The following is a 17,990-nucleotide window of genomic DNA, read 5'->3' on the forward strand; positions in this document are numbered from 1 at the left end:
GCAGCACGTTTGAGCTTCTGTAAGAACGAATGAGGTTAATTCTCATGTTACGTAGCACGTTTGAGCTTCAGCAAGAACTAATGAAGTTTGTTCTCGCTCATCAAGCAAGTATGGTTGTGCAAGGACCTAAATTAAATCTGTGAATGAAAGATGAATAAAGGTCTTATTGGTTTGGAATGACAAAATTCATGAAAATTCATTTTTGTGTGATCCATCTCTATAATGTTTATGTATTAAGTGCCATGCTTATTTTTTACTTCCAGAACTGTGATGAAATCTGGGCCTGAGATTGTGAAGGCTGGTCTGCGCTCTTTCTTTGAGAGTGCTGCCGATGATATTGAGAAGATGGTTGAAAACCTCAAATTGGGGAAGGTGTCTACCAAAAACCAGGTCAGGTGTAAATATAGTCCTGTTTTCTGAGATATTCCCTTGTTCTATGTCAAAGTTTCTAAATGAAGTCCCTTTCTCCCCTCCCTCTCGGTCTCTGTAACAGGTGAAAGGTGTATCTCAGAACATAAGCTACACCACCACCGCTCTTCTGCCAGTGCTCACTTCCCTGTTCGACCACATCGCACAGCACCAGTTTGGAGATGATGTTATGTGTAAGATATTTCCATACATTTTAATTCATATATAAATAGATTAATGAAGGAAATAATGAATTAATTGGTGTCAGGTATTAAATTGAAAAGGCTGTTCATATTTTGGTCTATTCTATTATCTATCAATTGCATGGAACAGCGACAGGTGGTCAAACATTACACAACAATAACACACACTAGACTAGACACAGAAAATTATTCTGTGATCCAAGTTGTCTGCAAAAATAAAAAAAAGTGCAAAAAAATTATATATAGACGAATATAAAAACCGGAAGGCTTGCTGATGTTCTGTTGCAGGTATTTTATTTTATTTACTAATAATGATAAAAATGGTATAAGAAGCACTATTTAATGAAACATTAAAAGTGAATATGGTGTAAATAAGTATTTTATTTAATAGTTTATTTTAATCAAATATAAATTAATACAAAATAAAATTGTTTAAGTAGTATTATTTAATTTAATTTATTCTGAAAAATCTTCAACAAATTATAACATAACAAAAATAACAATCAATAGTTCGAAAATACAAAATAAGAATAAATATGCGAATAGTTGTGATATTGTAGTTGTAATTGAGGGTACGTTTAAATGACAACAATATACTAAAAACAAAAAAGTTTTTCCTTTGCATTTTTTGCATACAGACGAGAACATTATCAAAATGTCTAAAACGCTATTGTAACGAACTGCTCTGAGACAGAAGGTTGAAGATCCAAACGCAGTGTTTATTAAAGGGTTATCCAAAGTCGTAGTCCATAAAACAGGCAAAAGGTCATACACAGGTAGGCAGTTCAATCAGGCAAACAAAACAAGGGACAGAGGCAAAAGGGTAATCCGAGACAGGCAAGAAATCCAAAGAACCAAGAAACATTAAACCATAGAACCGCTCAGAAATGCAGTTGTGACACTAACAAGACTTCACAATGAATGACAGAGATAACCAGGCTTATATAGGCAGAGGCAATGAGGTGATGAGATACAGGTGTAAACATTGAGTGCTAATGAGTCTGGGGAAAGGATTATGGGTAATGTAGTTTGTGATGGAGTGACAGTCCGGGGTGGAGTGCCCTCTGGTGGTGATCACGGGCACTCACACTGGTGAATTGTGACAGGTATATTCTGCTGCCAGGCCAGTGGATGGCGACGTCACTTTGTAAAGAAACACAACAGGCCTATAGACTGAACATGTAACAAACATGCATTATAAACAATATTATTTATTGTGTAATAAATACACAAATTTGTGTATTAGTAGTTTATATGGATACAATAATGGAATCCTTTTCAAAAACAAGCACTTTGAAAAAGTTTTCAAACAGTTTTAAAAAGTTTGTGTTTTAAAAAGTTTCCCATTTTTAGCCCCTAATTTCTTGTCTCTTTTCCTTCATTACTCAGTGGATGACTTGCAGATTTCCTGTTACCGTATCATGTGCAGTATCTATTCCCTGGGCACTGTAAAGACCCCTCATGCCGAGAAGTAAGGAAAAAGCTTTATGTATGAGTGTTTGTTATTATATGAACCATTTTACAGGATGGTATGTGTTAATGAATGTTATGGTATGATGCCACACAGCCAAAGACCAGCTCTAGGAGAGTGTCTTGCTCATCTGGCTGCTGCCATGCCTGTTGCCTTCCTGGAGCCTAACCTCAATGAGTTCAACACATTCTCTGTGTACACTACCAAAACCCCACGAGAGAGAACAAGTCAGTTGCTCACTCTGAATGCATACCATTAATGTTTGTTTGCGATCATCTAGTGCTTTGTTAAACGATAACTCCAGTGAGAAATGAACCTAGAGGTAATTAACAGATGGTTACTGTGTAGATCTACTCGGTAACCATCTGTTAATTACACCTAGGGTCCTTTTTCACCGGAGTTGTCCTTTAACTCTCTTATCATCCATCTTTTAGTTCTGGGTCTGCCCAGTCAAGTGCAGGAACTGTGTCTGGACATCCCTGAGCTGGACGTGTTGATGAAAGAGATCGGGGATCTGGCAGAGTCCGGGGCCCGTTACACAGAGATGCCCCACGTGATTGAGATCACCCTGCCCATGCTGTGCAACTACCTGCCCCGCTGGTGGGAGAGAGGCCCGGAGAACTTCCCCGAGCAGGAGGGCAGTCTGTGCACTGACGTCACCTCCGAACAGCTCAATCAGCTCCTGGGTAGCATCATGAAGATCGTCGTCAACAACCTGGGTATTGATGAAGCTTCATGGATGAAGAGATTGGCAGGTGAGAAAAAAGTGCAATAAATGGCAGTCAGTCTCAGTTAAAATTGCTATTTTCAACCCAGCCCTAGCTGTCAATATTGATGATTTAGGCCCTGTTTACATCTGGTATTAAGATGCATTTTGGTCAATCGGATCGGAAGTAGTCTAGGGAGACCTAGTAGTCTAGTCTAGTAGTCCAGGTGTAAAGGATTCCCCTTTACACCTGGTGTTTTAATCTGTCTCTTTTGTCCACTTTCAGCCACTTCTGTCCTGATTTCTTTAAGGGGAGGGTTTATGGGCAGGTAAATCTATGGGCTTTTTCAGATCTTTGAATCTAATGGACGAAATAAGCTCACGCAATTTACAAATGAACGCAACCGTAGATGACGGAGAAACGTCAGAGAGCATCAGATTTAGTTTCTGCTCTGACAGACGCAAGACCAGCTAAACGCTGAATGTGTTAGAAATCAGGAATGGTGAGAGAACATTGTGCTTGTGTTGTTTTTCTTCTTCAGTCGACAAAGTTTAATTCCCGTCTGGCTAGCACACTTCCCATAATGTTTACACATTAAGTCGGGAGGCGCATTCGACCACATGAACATGTACACTATGAAAGCACTACGGTGGGATGCGTTTTTAACTACCTCTGGAATTGGTTGAAAGTGGACAATCTAAAAACGTTAAAGGTGCTTTAATCAATGTGAGGCGTTTTTTAGGCTAAAACGTTTTTTTGTCACTACAGCAAACATCTCCTCACTATCCGCTAGCCGCCTGTCCCCTGAACACACTGTAAAATAACACGGTCTCTGTAGTCAGCACAAGCTCCTCAAAAGGCAACAAAAACAAACTCGGGCAGTCTGGACAACGAAACATAATAAACAGAGCTCCAGCCAGTAACTGACAAGAATGATTTGGGGGTGGAGGTTTGGGGTTAGTGCGTGTGCACATGAAAGGGGGTCTGTAGAAGAGAGAAGCATAAAGATTTTGATATGGCCGACACACGACCAAAGAGACGACGTTCTGATGAACAACTAGCAACGAAAAGGGAAAAGAAGGAATGTGTAAAGTCCTGAATTTACATCGGAAAAGCCTTTGAAAAGTGGCGAGAATCATGACTGTGTCAGTTAGCACGAAGGACGGAGGGTCTAGCTAGCCTCTGTTTTGTTTGACAACACTTTGAACGTCAACAAGAAGTTACTCATCCTAGGATGGCTTAGAGCACCTTTAAAACGACCCTGTTAACACCTGTGTTTACCGTCGTCCATTTGTGATCCAACTGACCAAAATGCTCCTTCATACCAAGCATAAACAGGGCCTTACTTACAGAGTTGTTTCCTTCACAGTGTTTGCTCAGCCCATCGTGAGCAGAGCGAAGCCGGAGATGCTCAAGTCCCATTTCATCCCCACCATGGAGAAGCTGAAGAAACGCAGTGGAAAGGTGGTCGCCGAGGAGGAGCAGCTGCGCATGGAGGGAAAGACGGAGGTGGACAGTGAAGAGGGAACCATTCGCGATGAGTTCGCTGTGCTCTGCAGGGATCTGTACGCTCTTTACCCACTACTCATCCGATACGTGGACAACAACAGGTATTGCTCATCCGGATCCTTTTTAGAAGAACACCAACAGCCTTTGCAGGAGTAAGATTGTCTTCTCTGATTTGGTTCTTTGTGTCATATAAAGGGCGAGGTGGTTGACCTGTCCTGACCCTGATGCTGAGGACCTCTTCAGGATGGTTGGAGAAGTCTTCATCTTCTGGTCCAAATCTCACGTAAGTGTTTCTTTATAACAAAAAAAAGTGCTTTGGTAGTTCATTTACACTACAATGCTGTTTTGTGGCTCGATAACACGTAACATAAAATTGCCTTAACATAATATAGGGGGCTCGTTTTGTCTCTTGTTTTGTCGCATCTCTTGTCTCTCCTCCCCTGTTTCTTTCCACTTTATCATCATAATTCTTCCTTAATAACTATTTTATTGTACTCTGCAGAATTTCAAGCGTGAGGAACAGAATTTTGTGGTGATGAATGAGATCAACAACATGTCGTTCCTCACCGCTGACAGCAAAAGCAAGATGAGCAAGGTGAGTTTGACCTCTTGCTGCCACTGACATCTGCGCAGAATTGACATTTAAGTCTAATTATAAAAGTTGTGTTCTTTTATTTACCATCTCATCTTATCAAATGATTGATTTTGTTTCAAATGAAATGAAATTTGTTGGATTTGTTAAAACATTTCTTCAGACGACTGCTGACCCTGAGGACAGGCTGTATTTGCTCTCACAGTGGGTTTATAGATCCATTGACGTTTTTTTTCTTGTCTGTGAGGCTGTAAGTTTTAACAGTGCTGTCTCTCTCTGTGTCCTGTCTCGGTGTGGATTCGGGGTCTTTAGGCCGGAGACGGAGAGGTCAGACCGTGTTTCTGCACGAAAAACAGAGCTGTGCTGATCGCATGGCGATCTCTCACACACACTGGCAAATACTCACACACGCACGCACCAATCAGAAGTCCAAACCCTCATTCACTGCCAGTGTGTGTGAGGTGTGTTTGCCCTAGACAGCCATAGACTTTAGTCTCAGGATCATGGCACTCTCTTCAGCTGGATCTTTAACTCCCGCCGGATCTGAGTTCCATCATCCTGACAGTGATTTTGATTGATGTGCCTCTGATGGATTTTGACTGCTAGACAAGTTCTTGCAGACTTGTCTAGTTCCCTTTCTTTTACTTCTGTTGTCCAGTTTGATGTTAATGTTTGATCTTTTTTCCCCCCACAAGCTCTGGTGGTGATGCTCCCTCACTAGGAGCAAAAATACTCCGTTATCAAACCATTACCCATCACAGATTTCAGGGAAATGTATGAGCACATTAAGGAGGGAACATGGCTTTTCCTATCAGGGAACAGTTCTCATTACATCTCTCACCTAATATTTCCCTCCCTTTGTTTAAAGGTGGGGTAAGTGCTTTCTGGTAACCATTGTTGTTAGTTCAAATCACCAAAACGTCTTGCCCTATTTTGATAGCTTACATACAGTCTTGTTCAAAATAATAGCAGTACAATGTGACTAACCAGAATAATCAAGGTTTTTAGTATATTTTTTATTGCTACGTGGCAAACAAGTTACCAGTAGGTTCAGTAGATTCTCAGAAAACAAATGAGACCCAGCATTCATGATATGCACGCTCTTAAGGCTGTGCAATTGGGCAATTAGTTGAATTAGTTGAAAGGGGTGTGTTCAAAAAAATAGCAGTGTGGCATTCAATCACTGAGGTCATCAATTTTGTGAAGAAACAGGTGTGAATCAGGTGGTCCCTATTTAAGGATGAAGCCAACACTTGTTGAACATGCATTTGAAAGCTGAGGAAAATGGGTCGTTCAAGACATTGTTCAGAAGAACAGCGTACTTTGATTAAAAAGTTGATTCGAGAGGGGAAAACCTATAAAGAGGTGCAAAAAATGATAGGCTGTTCAGCTAAAATGATCTCCAATGCCTTAAAATGGAGAGCAAAACCAGAGAGACGTGGAAGAAAACGGAAGACAACCATCAAAATGGATAGAAGAATAACCAGAATGGCAAAGGCTCAGCCAATGATCACCTCCAGGATGATCAAAGACAGTCTGGAGTTACCTGTAAGTACTGTGACAGTTAGAAGACGTCTGTGTGAAGCTAATCTATTTTCAAGAATCCCCCGCAAAGTCCCTCTGTTAAAAAAAAGGCATGTGCAGAAGAGGTTACAATTTGCCAAAGAACACATCAACTGGCCTAAAGAGAAATGGAGGGAAATTTTGTGGACTGATGAGAGTAAAATTGTTCTTTTTGGGTCCAAGGGCCACAGGCAGTTTGTGAGACGACCCCCAAACTCTGAATTCAAGCCACAGTACACAGTGAAGACAGTGAAGCATGGAGGTGCAAGCATCATGATATGGGCATGTTTCTCCTACTATGGTGTTGGGCCAATTTATCGCATACCAGGGATCATGGATCAGTTTGCATATGTTAAAATACTTGAAGAGGTCATGTTGCCCTATGCTGAAGAGGACATGCCCTTGAAACGGTTGTTTCAACAAGACAATGACCCAAAACATAGTAGTAAACGGGCAAAGTCTTGGTTCCAAACAAACAAAATTAATGTTATGGAGTGGCCAGCCCAATCTCCAGACCTTAATCCAATTGAGAACTTGTGGGGTGATATCAAAAATGCTGTTTCTGAAGCAAAACCAAGAAATGTGAATGAATTGTGGAATGTTGTTAAAGAATCATGGAGTGGAATAACAGCTGAGAGGTGCCACAAGTTGGTTGACTCCATGCCACACAGATGTCAAGCAGTTTTAAAAAACTGTGGTCATACAACTAAATATTAGTTTAGTGATTCACAGGATTGCTAAATCCCAGGAAAAAAAAATGTTTGTACAAAATAGTTTTGAGTTTGTACAGTCAAAGGTAGACACTGCTATTTTTTTGAACACACCCCTTTCAACTAATTGCCCAATTGCACAGCCTTAAGAGCGTGCATATCATGAATGCTGGGTCTCATTTGTTTTCTGAGAATCTACTGAACCTACTGGTAACTTGTTTGCCACGTAGCAATAAAAAATATACTAAAAACCTTGATTATTCTGGTTAGTCACATTGTACTGCTATTATTTTGAACAAGACTGTACGTAACCCAGGCATCTCTGTGTTACAAATACAGGTCGAATATTCAATGAAAAACTCTTTCATCTCAAAAACACAAACCGTTCTTTTGCACAATTATGACCAGATTAGAGTTAAAGCGATCACAAAAACACAAACCGTTTTCATGACAACTTAATAGTGCACTAACATGATAGTCCAGCTAACAGACATATTACAATTATGACCAGATTAGGGTTATATAGATCATGAAAAGAGGAAACAAACATATATTAGGAATATAGTTAGTATCTTACTTGTCGGAGACATTTTGTGAGCTGATGCTTGAAGCACACAGGGAGGAGATTTAGATGCTCCATTTGGTGTGGAAATGAACGGGTCTTTATCATCGCTGAAGTGAGACACAATACGATCGCAAATGAACAAACAAGTGAACATGACACACGAGCATATTCAAGCAAAAGCAGCATATATTAGTTCTCAGCTAATGTCCGTTATTATGTGTGTCTTGTGTTTTGAATAATGACGTGCACTGAGCGCGCTCTTCTCACCATCATTATTAGACACGCCCCTTACCTGCTGATTGGCTACAGGTTTGTTATTGCACTCGGCCCGAGTCTGTTTTGTAAAACGGTTTTGAAATAACACTTACCCCACCTTTAATTCACTGTATCCAGTACTTTCTGCTCCTTTTATTTGATTAATTTGTCCATTCTGTTGACATGTTCCCCAAACCCGACTCACTTGCTCACTTCCCTAAAAAGTTTGTCTCTGTTAGCTGTCCGCTAGCCCAATGATATTATTGACTTTGCAGGATACCACCTCCTCCTCTGTGCTGTGAGACGGCCATTACTGTAGCAGCATCTGTTATCTCCTCAAAATGGGTTCCCCTCTGCCATCATCTCTACTCATCTCTCCTCTGATCTCTACTTATTTTCTCTTCTCATGCTCCCCCTCTTGATTTCTTCTCTTGGCTTGTCTCGTCTAGTCTCATGTAGGGCTGGATGATTAATCTGACTAAAATAGAATTGAAAAATGTCTGCGAATTTTAATTGCAAAGGCTGCTATTTATTAAACAATAAATAAAAGTAAAAATAAAGTTTGCATTATTTATTACATGCATTTGAAACAACACACTTTTTGATGGGAAGCATTTATCAACCTGTTGCCAAAGACAAGCTTTTCCCTATTCAACCGTAAGCTGAGTGGTTTAAAGTCTGAAAAAGACACAAACAATAGTAATGTAATTTTACAGTTGTACTGATATTTTTCTTAAATACTTATTTTAGCTTTAAAGTAAGATATTCCTATTACAATAGCAATATTTATTATTTTGTTTAATATTTTGTTTCAAAATGATGATGATAATAATGATAATATAATAATTATTAATAATACAAAATATTGTGATTTATATCAACATTGCTATAAAATAATATTACTACTAATAATAATAATCATTATTAATAAATAAATAAAATAATACATTATTAAATTGCTATAATTGATAATATAATATCCTATTACAGTAGTGTAAGTTCTTATTTTGCTTAATATTTCTGTTTCAGAATTATAATTAACAGTATTATTAGTCACACACAAAAAATAATCACAAAAAAAGCTGTGATCTTATATCCATATGACCATATGATAATAATTTTTTGGGAAAAATTGTGCAGCGCTACAAACATGAACAGCAAACCTGGATATCTTTTTTAAAAAAAAAGGTGCTTTTAAAGGTGCAGTATGTCATTTTTTGGACTGTACTAAAGCATAAAAATGTCATAATATGTTGAAAACATGCTAATTTCAAATGTTACAACAATGTTACAGCCAGTTATTTACTTTGAAATGTGTGTTCTTTGTCTTAATGTCTGTATTTATTTTTGTCTGTGTGACCCCGCCCACTGCCAAATTACCCAATATTATTTCGACACCCAGGTTGCCAGCAGAAAACATCGTATTGCAGCTATGAAAGCAAGCAAACAAACTGGTATCAATGGTCGCAGATTTTATCTAAAGAGATTGGCATCCATCTAAAAAGCTTTATGACAAAAGGCATGATAAAATGTGGATAAATGTTGGAGATGCGTTACGCAGGGGTGGGCAGTTCCAGTCTTTAAGGGGCACTGTCCTGCAGAGTTTAGCTCCAACCCTAATCAAACTCACCTGCCTGTAGCCTTCTCGTAATCCTGAAGACATTGATTAACTGGTTCAGGTAAGTTTAATTAGGTTTGGAGCTAAACTCTACAGGGCAGTGGCTGTCCAGGACTGGAATTGCCCACCCCTGGTTTAATGTATAAGGCTCTTCGCAGGGCTTTCCACTCACTGTCAATTGCACTCATTTCTGTTGAATGTTCTCAATCTGGCATCCCACCTGAGCATCGAGTCTGAGGAGGAGGCAGGAAAAACAACTCTCCGATATTTTGAATTCAGACTGCAGTACCCAGTTCAACCACTAACTACACACAGTCAATATTACACACTCAGGGTATCCGCGGGGTCTTGAAAAGTCTTAAAAGCTGATAAATCAATTTTGGGAAAATTAAGACCCTTATAAAGTATTAAAAAGTCTTATCACGGCTTTATAAAGTCTTAAATTTTGAAAGTATTTTGTTCAAGCTTTGTCAAAAGAGTTTGACTCCAAAAAGTATTTATGAATATATTTATTTTCATCCCCGTAAGTATTAAAAAACAACCGGGTACTCAGTCTGAGATCTGCTCGGAGCGCGCGTGGCAGGGATGGAAATTAGCGCCGCCACGCCACCAGCCAAATGCGGCTGATTTTGAGTTGTGGCGGGTAAACTCGCTTCACCTACCGAGCTGTTTCACCTCTTTGTAAACTTTGTTCAGTGCATGCGAGTGCTGCCGTATGTGCGCATATGACCAGTCGTTTTCTCCGTCATTACTCGCGTGCGCTGTGTGACTCGCGCGAGCTGAGAGAAGATCTGATGCTGTGCATCATCCGAGAGCGCGCGCGAGTCTCACAGCGTGCAAATATTGAGTTCTCTTTCAAGTCTTGCGCTTAAATGGACAAACTCACACAAGAAGTATGTCAACATGTCCATCTTGATGAGTATCCTAGCAGACATCGTCTGAATATGCCTTAAGTGAACTGTATAGTGTGCACAGTCGAGAAAGACGGGCATATCCCTGCCTCAGGTCTTAAAGGCGCAGTAGCCTTTACTGCTGCCTGAGGGATGTCCTTATATTTAGTTTGACATTAAACAATGCTCTTGATTGAATAGTTTTTGTAAGTTTAATAAGGATTAATCTTTCATTTAAACAGTTAAATATGCAGTTATTTTACATTTGATTACTTTATTCAATTGCTGTACCTTTCTGCAGGCCAGTAGACCTGTACATTATTATTTAATGAACACATGAGTGAGGTCGAGTTAAACATTCTAGTTTGAATTTTATTTTTCGGTTTTCGGCTTTGGTTTCTTCTTTTTTTGTTTCGGTCAAGAATTTTGATTTCGGTGCATCCCTACTGACAATGTTCTGCTCAGTATGTTGTCAACACGCTTCAAAGATGCCAGAACGAATAGTTTCATTCTTGGGACTAAAAACCATAAAACTGGAAGCCATAAAAGACCACAAATCATCGTGAAAATATCAGGAATTCATTGAGATTAAATAAACTGCCCAAGTATTGTAGAGCTTGTAGTATTAATTTGTTAAAAACAAAAAAGTGGCTGGTAAAAACAGTGGTAGACTTTGAAAAAAGTTAATTTCCATCCCTGGCGAGCGCTGTCTACGGGTGACGTCACATATTTTGCGGAATGCGCAGTTAGGTAATGTGTCGCCCTCCATACGTTGTAAAACAGATATGCAATATAAACAATACAAAATTGGCCTACGATAGAGATTTTAAGTCTACATTCGACTACAACTGTTTATTAAAGGTTTGTTGCCGATTAGAACTTGAAGTGCGATGAGGTCTTAAAATATTTTGAGAAGGTCTTAAAAAAGTCTTAAAAAGGTATTGAAATTAACTTCAGGATTCCTGCATATACCCTGACACTGCACCTTTAAAATTGATTTTTTTTTTCTGAATTGTGCAGCTCCTGTAGAGTAGTCTCTTCTCATCTCATCTCTGGTCTCGTCTCATCTCTTTTCTCCTGTCTAGTCTTTTCTCTTCTTAACTTTTCCTCTCGTCTTTCGTCTCATCTCATGCTGAAAGGCCAGAGGGAGCTCGTGTTGTAGAAGGCAACAGTCATTAATGGCGTCTTACAGGCACAGATTCAGAGAGTGTGTGTGAGGGATGGAGCGGCCCCAAAGCCTAGGGATGTTTTTAAGTGTGCTGTGCTGGTGGGTGGGCATCCTTACACTACTAACAATGAGACTGCTGTATGTTTAGCACTAACATTTCCTAATAAACTGACTGATATAACGCCTTTACATTATGATGTTATTTTCCCTCAACGCTAGTTTGATAAATGTTCCCAATACATAGAAAATAGCCACCATTAACACATTATTTAACATTGTAAAAGCTGTAGCTAATTATAATCTATTTAGAAAACATGACACTTACAGAAGGGAGATGTTTACAGAGAATTGTTTCTATATTCACATTATTCACATCCTTTTAAAGACGGGTTTTGGCAATAATAATAAAAACTTTCATTTCCCAAAACAGCCCGTTTGTGGCCAAACCTGACTTTCTAGTTAAGAGCATCTGTTGTGCCAGTCTAACTCGGCAGGTTCTCTTTCATCATCTCGTTTCGAGATCCACCTATGGGAAGGGCATCCGTACCTGACCTCTGCAGAAGCATCCAATTGCACCAAGTCTGACAAGACAGGCAGGAGCGCGCAGCCAATGCCCAGTAAGGCCCCACCCCTTACCAGCGGGCATATATGGGCTGCATACGCTACTGTACCTCAGTTGACATTCGCTTCTCGCGATCTCTGCACTGACACAGTTCGGTTAGATTTGCGCTGCTCACTTATTGTCTGCAGGAGGAAATATCGCCAGATCAGCCTCCACCGGGCGTGACAGTTCTATTCTGCCACATTCTGTGTCTGCATTCGGAGCCGCTCGCGCTCTCGTCCGTCTTCCTGTTCCACGGCTGCCGCCACGGACCTTTCTGAGTTTTTCGCGGGTATGTCGCTCTCTCAGTCTTCTCCTTCTGTGTCTAGCCTATTACGGGCCTGCCCGGCCGCGTGTGGGTCTCTTATCGCCGCTAAGGATTTTCACCCTTTCTGTGTGGTCTGCTTGGGCCTCAAGCACGCAGAGGAGGCAATAGAGAACCCGGAGAACTGCAGTTACTGCCTGGTACTGCCTAAGAAACTCCTGCGACACCGCCTTAAAGTTGCCGCTACTCAGTGTGGCGAGCTCGACTTGTCGTACTCGGATATGGAACACGGTGACGATAGCGCGCTACCGGGGACCTCCCGGGGCGCGACGGCTCTTGTTTTGGCTGACCAGCCCAATCCTGAGTTCCCCGAAGAGGACATCTTCACGGGTAACCTCCCGCTCGCCGACGATCTTGCCGGGTCCGGTGATTACGACGACGCGGGCCTTCTTGGAATTTCGGAGGACGAGGAGGCCATCCCGCCCTCTGTTATTCCCCAGGCTAGCGCCCCCGCGGCCTTGCCTGAATCCATCCTCCTGGATGTGTGTGAACGAGCGGCCGCTCGTCTCAACATTAAATGGCCGGCTCCACAGAGCGCCACCGACCAGGAGAGGGATATTTATGACGGTAAAGTGTTGGGAGCCCCCCCCGGCCCGAGGAAAGAACTCTTTCCCGTTCTTCCAGCGTGCGCTAAGCACATGAGGCACTACTGGAACGACCCGCTCGATCTTAAACACGGTCTCGCGGGGCTGGAGGTTAAAGATATGGCGGCTCGCGGCATGGGCGAACCGCCTGCCATTGAGCCCTCCATTGCCAGACACCTCAACCCAGTCCAGGGAGGGCTGCCCGCCCCCCCGAAGCCGGTCCTTCCTAACAGGATGGACCGTTTTTCTGCCTCGGTGCACCAGGCCGTTTATAAATCCTCGGCCTTGGCTGTTAGGACTCTGAATGTCTCCTCCCTCCTTTCCGCTTACCAAGCGGAGATCCTGGACGATCTGGGCCAGCAGTTAGATAAGGGATCTTCTCCCTCTCCTGCACTGTGGAAGGAGATCATCACGGTTAACGACCTCGTTCTCCGTAATGCTCGTCAGGTCGTCCAAACCTGCGGGCGCTCTATGGCGCTTTCCGTGGTAGGAGAGCGCTCGCTCTGGCTCAACCTGTCTGGTCTCCCGGATAGTGAAAAGAAACGTATCGCAGGCGCCCCGGTAGAGCCCGGCCGGGCTCTCTTTGGCCCCGCAGTTGCTATGATGCAACAACGATGCGACGACAAGAAGGAGCACGAGGCCTTCATATTGTATCTTCCCAGGAAGACGGTCCCACGCCAGGCGTTTGCCTAACCCCCCGGTCCCGGGACGTAATTTTAATCAGGTCAAGGAAAAGCCTCGAAAGAAGTTTTCTGGGCTTTCTCCCTGCCCCAGAACCCCTGTCCAAAGGACGGAAGGTTCCTGCTGTAGGGTGTCCCCCTCCCGTGGCTGCCCAGCCCATATGTTTAGTGGACGATGTGTGTTCCCCCCTGTTCAAGGGGATTGTCGTGAGGAAAAGTTCAAAAGCAGTGTAACCACACCGCACATACTGTGTTCCCCTCACCCAAATAATAAAGGCTTCGGCCCCAGTGTTTCCCAGAAAACACAACACACACAGAAACACAATAAATCTAACGAATCAAATGAATTCGTCACAGCGAGATACCCTCTCAATGTAGGGAAATACCCTTTCTCTCGTAATGGTGAACCTGCACGTGTCGTCCCTAGTTTCTCCACTAGAGGGCGCCATTGCATCACAAATAAGCCAGCTAGGCATGCTCGAAGCCAGCACGGCCTGGACGAGCATTCACACGAGCTGTGTGTCAGCCTGGCTTACTGTATTACGCATGATATTACAGGGCTATCGTCTGCAGATTGCTATGAAACATCCACGTTTCAGCAGCGTTCTCTTTTCTCACACAGAGGAAAGCACGGCCCACGTCCTGAAGGAGGAAATCTCCTCTCTTCTAAACAAAGGTGCGATTCAGGTGGTTCCCCACAATCTGATAAACCAGGGTTTCTTTTCCCGTTATTTCCTGGTCACAAAGAAGGACGGTTCCCTCCGTCCTATTCTGGACCCCAGGGTGTTGAACAAACATTTGAGGAAATACAGATTCATAATGTTAACCCTTGGTTCGCTCGCCCGTGTCATGAAACGGAACGACTGGTTCACATCGGTCGATCTGAGAGATGCTTTTCTCCACATAAGCATTTATCCACCACACCGGAAGTTTCTTCGTTTCGCCTATCAAGGCATTTGTTACGAACTCACGGTGCTTCCGTTCGGGCAAAAATTAAGCCCCCGAACTTTCTGTTTGCGTGTGGAAGCGGGCTTCACTCCCCTAAGAATGTCTGGTCTACGGATCCTGACATACATATGCGATTGGCTCATCATAGCCGATTCGTGGGAAAAGGTGTTGCTGGACACCTCCCGTGTGCTCGCGCACACCCGATCTCTGGACTTCAGGGTGAATGTGAACAAGAGCAGCTTTACACCCAGTCAGAGGGTGATCTTCCAGGGCATGGAGCTGAACTCAGTCTCCATGCGAGCGCGTCTCTCTCAGGAGCGCGTTCTCTCTCTGACGAACTGTCTGTCACAGTTCAGAGAGGGGGCGAGGGTGCGATATCGCACATGTCTCAGGCTACAGGGTCTTATGGCTTTAGCTATCCAGTTTTTGCCACTAGGACCCCTGAGGATGAGGGCGTTCATGAAATGGGTTTTGTCACTACATTTCAGCCCGTTACACGATCTTTGCCGCTCTGTAACAGTGACGCGCACCTGCGCTGCAGCTCTGCGCCACTGGAAGAGCGCGGACTTTTACGCACAGGGTACCCCTCTGGGGACTGTCATGTTGCGGAAAGTCGTGACGACGGACGCGTCCCTAACAGGCTGGGGTGCCACCCAGGAGGGCAGAACTGTGAACGGTTTGCGGCCGAGCAAACTACGTTCAGAGCACATAGATTATTTAGAGCTTCTAACCAATTAGAAGGCTCTGAATCATTTTCTGCCTCGTCTGCAGGGACATCATGTGCTCGTACGCTGCGACGATACCACGACAGTGGCTATCAATCGTCAAGGCGGCGCGCGCTCGCCGAAGCTTCATGCCCTAGCTTACAAGCGTTTGGTATGGAGCGGGCGAGTTTTCCTGTCGTTACGCGCGACTCATGTTCCGGGAATTCTGAACAGAGGCGCGGATCTTCTATCGAGGGGGAACCCGCTCTTCGGAGATTGGCACCTCCACCCTCAGATAGTAGACATGATATGGATGAGACTACGGGCGCCCGTAGATCTGTTCGCCTCGCGCGAAAACAGCCATTGTCCTATGTTCTTCTCGCTAAAGGACTTGGACGCGCCCCTCGAGGTGGACACACTGGCCCACCCGTGGCCCAGAGTGCTGCTGTATGCCTTTCCTCCCCTGTGCCTGATAATTCTCACACTGGCCAGGGCGAGAGAGGGGGGGTTTTCTCTCATCCTGATAGCACCCAGGTGGCCCAAAGCGCCGTGGCTGGCAGAGATAATCCCTCTGTTGTATGCCCAGCCGTGGTGCCTCCCCCTCCGCACAGACCTATTGTCTTAAGCGAACGGGGAGATTTATCACCCACACCCGGACAGGGTAGCTCTCTGGGCTTGGCCCGTGAGAGGACGAACCTAAGCGCGTTAGGGCTTCCCCCGCGCGTGGTGGCTACTATACAGAATGCCAGGGCCGTTTCTACACGGTCCTTGTATGGCTGTAAGTGGCAGGTGTTCGATGAGTGGTGTGATGGGCGGGGTCTCACGTCATATCAGTGCTCAGTCGCTGATATCTTGTGTTTCCTCCAAGACCTTATGGATAAGGGCAGGTCTTTTTCCACTATTAAGGTCTATCTGGCAGCTATCTCTGCTTGTCATGTGGGTTTTGAGGGCTCAACGGTTGGGCAGCATTCTCTAATCCGCAGATTTATGAAGGGCGCCCGTCGCTCCTTGCCAGTCATTAGGAGAACGATCCCTGAATGGGACCTCTCCATGGTGCTGGAAGCTCTGTCTCAATTCCCTTTTGAGCCTCTGGGGAATATTCCCCTTAAGTTGCTGTCCTTCAAAACAGCCTTGCTCTTGGCCTTGGCGTCAGCCAAACGTGTCAGTGAGTTACATGCACTCTCGGTCCACCCCTCGTGCATCAATTTCTCTCTGGGTGGAGATAAGGTTTTCCTCAAGCCTAATCCAGCATTCATGCCGAAATGTTTCCCTGCGTTCACATCGGAGGTGTTGGAGCTATCCGCTTTTCACCCTCCGCCCTTTTCCTCCGCGGAGGATCAGAGGCTAAATGCCCTGTGTCCAGTCCGTGCGTTACAAACGTATGTGTCTAGGACCAGCGCGTTCCGGAAGAGTGACCAACTCTTCGTTTCATGGGCTCCTCCTCGCAAAGGGGATCCCCTGTCTAAACAACGCCTCTCACATTGGCTTGTGGACGCTATAATCTTGGCATATGAATCAAAGGGAGTGCAACCCCCAGGGAACATCAGAGCTCATTCCACGAGGGGCTTGGCCGCCTCTTGGGCTCTGTTCAGGGGAGTATCACTGCAGGATATCTGTTCTGCGGCCAGTTGGGCTTCTCCCCATACGTTTGTGCGTTACTACAGGCTGGATGTCACCAGAACCTCAGTAGCACATTCGGTCTTGGGGGTGGGGTCTTCCTAACCCTGCCTTCCTTATGTGTGACACACATAGCCTATGTTTCATGTCCTGCTTCACACCGCAGTTACGCGGTTGCGTCGGTGTGGCGAGTTCATGATTATGAGACGCGTCGTGCACCGCCCCTCGGGGTGACCGTCTTTTTCTGGCTAACAGGACCTCACTGTGAGTGTATTGGGCAATCGGGGAGCTGTCCATGTCTCTCCCATAGGTGGATCTCGAAACGAGATGATGAAAGAGAACAATAGGTTACTATCGTAACCCCGGTTCTCTGAAACATCGAGTGGAGAGATCCACCAGCGTTGCCCCGCTTACCGCACGAGAAGCGAATATACTTACTGATGTACAGTAGCGTATGCAGCCCATATATGCCCGCTGGTAAGGGGTGGGGCCTTACTGGGCATTGGCTGCGCGCTCCTGCCTGTCTTGTCAGACTTGGTGCAATTGGATGCTTCTGCAGAGGTCAGGTACGGATGCCCTTCCCATAGGTGGATCTCTCCACTCGATGTTTCAGAGAACCGGGGTTACGATAGTAACCTATTGATTTTTCTAGGGTGGAGGCTCAGATGTTGAGCGGACCAAGAAGAAGCGTCGTGGGGACCGTTACTCCGTGCAGACCTCGCTGATCGTAGCGGCTCTGAAGAAACTGCTCCCCATCGGCCTCAACATGTGCTCGCCTGCAGACCAAGAGCTCATAAATATGGCCAAGATACGCTACTCTCTGGTACTTAGCCATACCATATGTTAAAGCCATATAGAATGATTAAGATGTT

At 44.2% G+C, this 17,990-nt stretch overlaps 1 protein-coding gene across 4 annotated transcripts in view; it reads left to right on the forward strand.

Annotated features, from left to right (window-relative positions):
• Positions 1-17,990, forward strand: part of ryr1b (ryanodine receptor 1b (skeletal)) — a 155,333-nt gene that overhangs the window by 85,954 nt on the left and 51,389 nt on the right. For 3 of the 4 annotated variants that reach the window (XM_067419067.1, XM_067419068.1, XM_067419069.1), the window contains 9 exons: positions 264-390; positions 494-602; positions 2,001-2,082; positions 2,179-2,309; positions 2,517-2,837; positions 4,159-4,399; positions 4,494-4,581; positions 4,801-4,893; positions 17,771-17,941. In XM_067419067.1, coding sequence (XP_067275168.1) covers positions 264-390; positions 494-602; positions 2,001-2,082; positions 2,179-2,309; positions 2,517-2,837; positions 4,159-4,399; positions 4,494-4,581; positions 4,801-4,893; positions 17,771-17,941 — 1,363 coding nt within the window. Of the gene's footprint in view, positions 1-263; positions 391-493; positions 603-2,000; positions 2,083-2,178; positions 2,310-2,516; positions 2,838-4,158; positions 4,400-4,493; positions 4,582-4,800; positions 4,894-5,202; positions 5,218-17,770; positions 17,942-17,990 lie in introns of all 4 variants that reach the window. The other variant, XM_067419066.1, reaches the window with a different exon arrangement.

This window comes from Pseudorasbora parva, chromosome 16, assembly GCF_024679245.1.
Source record: "Pseudorasbora parva isolate DD20220531a chromosome 16, ASM2467924v1, whole genome shotgun sequence".
In the NCBI taxonomy this organism is placed as follows: domain Eukaryota; kingdom Metazoa; phylum Chordata; class Actinopteri; order Cypriniformes; family Gobionidae; genus Pseudorasbora; species Pseudorasbora parva.